This window comes from Diaphorina citri, unplaced genomic scaffold (assembly GCF_000475195.1).
Source record: "Diaphorina citri unplaced genomic scaffold, Diaci psyllid genome assembly version 1.1 scaffold5534, whole genome shotgun sequence".
Lineage (NCBI taxonomy): Eukaryota > Metazoa > Arthropoda > Insecta > Hemiptera > Psyllidae > Diaphorina > Diaphorina citri.
In genome coordinates, this window is record NW_007382910.1 from 9,551 (window position 1) to 14,100 (window position 4,550).

At 39.4% G+C, this 4,550-nt stretch overlaps 1 protein-coding gene across 1 annotated transcript in view; it reads right to left on the reverse strand.

Moving 5' to 3' along the window:
* The window catches only part of LOC103521590 (PAX3- and PAX7-binding protein 1), a gene marked incomplete at its 5' end in the record, with an annotated part of 13,622 nt that extends 9,072 nt beyond the window's left edge, over positions 1–4,550 (reverse strand). Inside the window, 2 exon segments of the mRNA XM_026832206.1 lie at positions 3,115–3,497; positions 4,500–4,550. Of these exon segments, the coding sequence (XP_026688007.1) occupies positions 3,115–3,497; positions 4,500–4,550 (434 nt within the window).

Below are 4,550 nucleotides of genomic sequence, written 5' to 3' on the forward strand. Positions count from 1 at the left end.
GCCTAAAAAGGAATTTTTTCGTCCAAATTGAAATTTTTGATAGGACTGGTGGGAGGGATTGTTTAGAATCCAGTCTTAGTTAAAAAATGATCCCCACTAAATGATGAGTTTTGGTGCAATTCCGGACTTTGATTCCAACAAGGAGTTTATCAGAACAGAACAGGTTTTTGGCATACTGGAACTCCCTGTTCCAGAGCTTTTAAAATTTTAGTCCAAGGTGTTCCACGACATGTTGACGCCGAGCGGTCGATGTGGAATCGACATCGGTCGTGTTGATCGACCGACCGGTCGACTATGTTTGGGCACAACTTTAATCGTTTCTCCAAAAAAAAAAAAAAAAAAAAACTTACATTAGCCTTGCGACCAGACCTTTGGGCTTGTGGTTTCTCTTCTCCCGCTAGGTGTCCTCGGATGATGGTGCGGGGCGCTGGTTTCTCCTCTCCCACTAGCACCTCCACTTTCTGCCACTCGTAGCGGGCGAGTCTGGTCCCCGGTATCTCCGATGTCAGACAGTGGTGTCCCTCTTGTAATTTTTGGACAGGCTTGTCCAACCTGTAGGGAAGAATGGAATATTAGATGGCAGTGGTCTATAGCACCTTTGGGTGTTCACCAGAATAGGATGATAAGCAGCCTGATTCCCCCCCTATGACAAACTTTAGCAGCAGATAGCTAAAGTTTGTGTCTGTAGTTTATTTGTATGTATTTATCTATGTATTCGTTTCCATAAATCAAGCCACACTATTAAGGAGTGCGGTAGCGCTCCGCCCCGCCAAGTCAAGAAAGTTTGACCGCGTCAGACTTAAGATTCAGGTTGTGGGTACATAGAGCTAGGCTAGGCTAGGAAAAAAACGAATTTCCCAGTTTATTTTTCCAAGCCTCGCCTAGCACCGTGTAAAACTACCACCTCAGGGTCAACATAGAGGAGAAACACGAAAAAAACATTAATAAATTCTACGATAAAAGGCTAGGTGGGGAATGGCCTGATATGTACATATCTCTTGGAAAAAGTCCAACCATACCTCGTTAGTAATGGCTTCACTGGCAAGCTGTGATGTGTCTAGGTCAGGTTCGTTGGCCAAATCTTCACTCGGCTCCTCCTCCACTTCTTCCTTGTCTTTACTCTCTCCTTCTTCTGCTGCACCGGGAGCGCTGTCTTTCTCTTTGCTTTCTCCATCCTTGCTCGCTTTGCTGCTCTTTTCACCCGTTTTATCGCCGGACTTCTCCTTCTTCTCCTTGTTTTTCTTCGCTCCGGTCTTTTTCACTGAAAACACGGGGAGGACAAAATAGATCAGTTGCGCTTACTTGAGTGATGTTTCAAAGTCATAGAGCAGGAAAAATGAGGACCAACGGAATTTTTCTTTTTCTTCTACGACGTTTTTTTTTTTTGATAAATCGATTTAAATAATACCGGTAAATCGTAAAGTTTGACGTCACGGCATACGCTCCCGTAGGCGATGACGTCATAATTCATGACTCCCGCTTCGTTTGTTTGTGCGCAAGCGTTTCTGCGCATTTTGACGTGAAATCTGACGTCACAACTCTTTGAACTTTTTCATTAGAACGGCAATTAAAAACTGAATTTTCGACCTTTTAAAGTTACTTTTTCGGAGTTTTGACCTCAGATTTGGATTTTTCACAACTTTTTACGTAGGAATCGACCTTTCATTAAAAATATTTTCCCAATTGCAACTCCTCCATTCACACAATGAACAGAAAAAGAAAACTAAAAAGATAATGAAACAGAGTTACTGATGGTACCCGTAACAAAGGACAGTATAAGGACACTGGTGGACGAGAATTGGGTCAAAAAGTACACAAAAGATGAGAAAGAACTCCACAAAAAAGGAAAAACAAAAAAAACAAAGACGAAGAAGAAGAAGAAGAAGAAGAAGAAGAAGAAGAAAAGAAAAAGATTCAAGAAGAGACACACATCTGATACGAATATCCATCTAATATATCAGACTGGTAATGAAGATAGCCTTAATAATATTTTCCCAATTGCAACTCCTCCATTATCTCAAAATGAAGTTAGTGTGGGTTAGTCCGTTTTACCTCTTGGCCCCTCAAAGAAACTCAAAATATCCATCATCCATTACTAGAGTGGGTACAGCAAGAGTAGTGGCAGGTAGCCAGTGATAGTGATAGGAACCGAAAATGTTTCTTCCTGAAATGTTTATAATGAACTGTTCTATCCTAGGTTATAAATAATTGGACTAAATATTTACCTGTGTACCAGTGACTCCTTTCCTGATTTGCTGTTTCTCCCATGCATCATCTTCTCCGTCCTTCTCACTGTCTGAGTCGTCTGCAAGATAATAAGAGAAAGAGAATACAGGATTACCCATTTCATACACAAACTGAGTTCCAAGCCCTAACTACCTACATGATTTTTCCTTTAGTCTGGCTGTGTGTTTGTTGGTTAGTTTGTCAGATCATTTGTTTCACTCTTTTGTCCCATTTTTTTGAAATTTGGGCAAAATGTGCAAAATTTACAGGAAATTTTTTCTCCATGAATTTCGGACCTGAGAGCATGTTAAAGGGCTTTTTCTATACTGCTACTTACGTACTTTTTTTTCTTTTTTTCAAGGCTTTAATGGCAGGATTCTCACTTTCTACGTTTTACTACCTAAGTACAGAATTGTTGTGTAAGGTTGACACTAGGTTTATCTTACCATCTGGCTGTCTCTGGACACAGTCAAATGCTTCCTGGCGATTCTTCCTATCCTGTGCCGCCATATTGATGTTACTCATATCTACTCTCTCCTCATCACTCTCTGATCCGTCTTCATGCTCATCCTCGTGAATTAGACGCTTGTTTTGATCCACACTGTATGGACAGATAATAAATGATGAGGTTAGTTTGATAAATTCAATAATGTAAATATTTATTACAACTGGATTACCAAGTAGTGTAAATATTGTCCATAATGATTTTCTTTATCTAACTCTGTTTGAAAAAAAAAGTGATCTAAAATTACCTATGTGCAATTGGTGCCACATTTTGATTTTTCAGGTTCACACAGGGAGATTAGCTGACAAGTGTAACATAACGTGATTCCCACCCCCACATAAACATAGGAAACCATTTGCATTAATTATTTTTATGTAGCATACCTTGGTGGTGTAGGTTTCTCACTAATCTGAACATAGTCTCCCATCTCCCTTGCCTTTTGCCTCCGTTTCCTTGCAGCATGAATCATGGCAGCATCGGGGATCTTCCCGCTCTTCAATATCTCCTTCATGTAATCGGGTCTAGAGAATGTGTGTCCCAGCTTCTTACTTGATTCTTCCTCGTCTGAACTCATACCTCCCATTTCAGCAGCCTCTGCCTCACGGCCATTCAGTATTGGTTGATACGAGTCGGGTCTAGAGAATGTGTGTCCCGGCTTCTTACTTGATTCTTCCTCGTCTGAACTCATACCTCCCATTTCAGCAGCCTCTGCCTCACGGCCATTCAGTATTGGTTGATACGAGAGGGATGACTTGATGGGACCTGCCTGAGGACACAAAGAAACAAATGCTGGTGTTACATACAATCTCATGTAAATAAATGTAAAACATGTAACAATGTAAACCAGGGGTGCATAAACTCAAAGTGACCACGGGCCACATTAGATCATAAATTTTGGCCACGGGCCACATTAATTTTTCAGCTATAATATTGGTTGAAGAGGGGAGGGAGGAAGAAGCCACGGCTTTATAAGAGGGGATATTTACCCCCCTCTGCTGCTTTAATCAAATTGAATCAAAAGTACCTAATGCCACAGGTGATTTTTTTTTTCTCTTTTGAAATCAAGCTTCAGATTTATTTTTCAAAAAGTATATTGTGTGTGCAAAGCTCATCAGTTGATGTATTTCTGAGATACCTGCTGTACACACAAAAACCACGAAATAAAATTTAAAATTATACCTAGCACCGCAGGCAATTTTTTTGAACATTTTGTTCAAACTTTCAGTGTGATAAAACTTCAAATCTATAGCACTGCAGATAAAATTCTTTAAAAAAGCATGAAGCTGAAGCTTAGAGCTTGCCATGTTTTAATATTTGACATTATTTAAGTACCTAATTGTTATTTTTTATCCTAATTTCAACTAACCCTATAAGGAGCAAAATTAAGTAGAGCACAGCACCACAGGCAATTTTTTTTTGCAAAAGTATATACCTACCCGAAGATTATCTTTCTTGATAAAAATCTTTGTTTTTTCTTCTTCACATTTTTTTTTTTTTTTTTTTCATTTATTTAATTTTTTTGATTTTTTGGGAATGTATCAAAATGAGCTTGTGGGCCACACAAAGGGAGTTGGTGGGCCACATGTGGCCACCGGGGCCACAGTTTGTGCACACCTGGTGTAAACAAACACCAAACTAAATGAATATATTATATATTATTAGCTAGTTGCTTGCCACAGACACCCCTAACACTAAAACACATTTAAGTAAACAAAATACCTTGTACTTAGTATTCATCAACATTTTTCCTAGCACAAATCATACTTACAATGGGATTTTTGATTGTCAGGGTAACTTCATTGGTTGTGACAATTTTCTC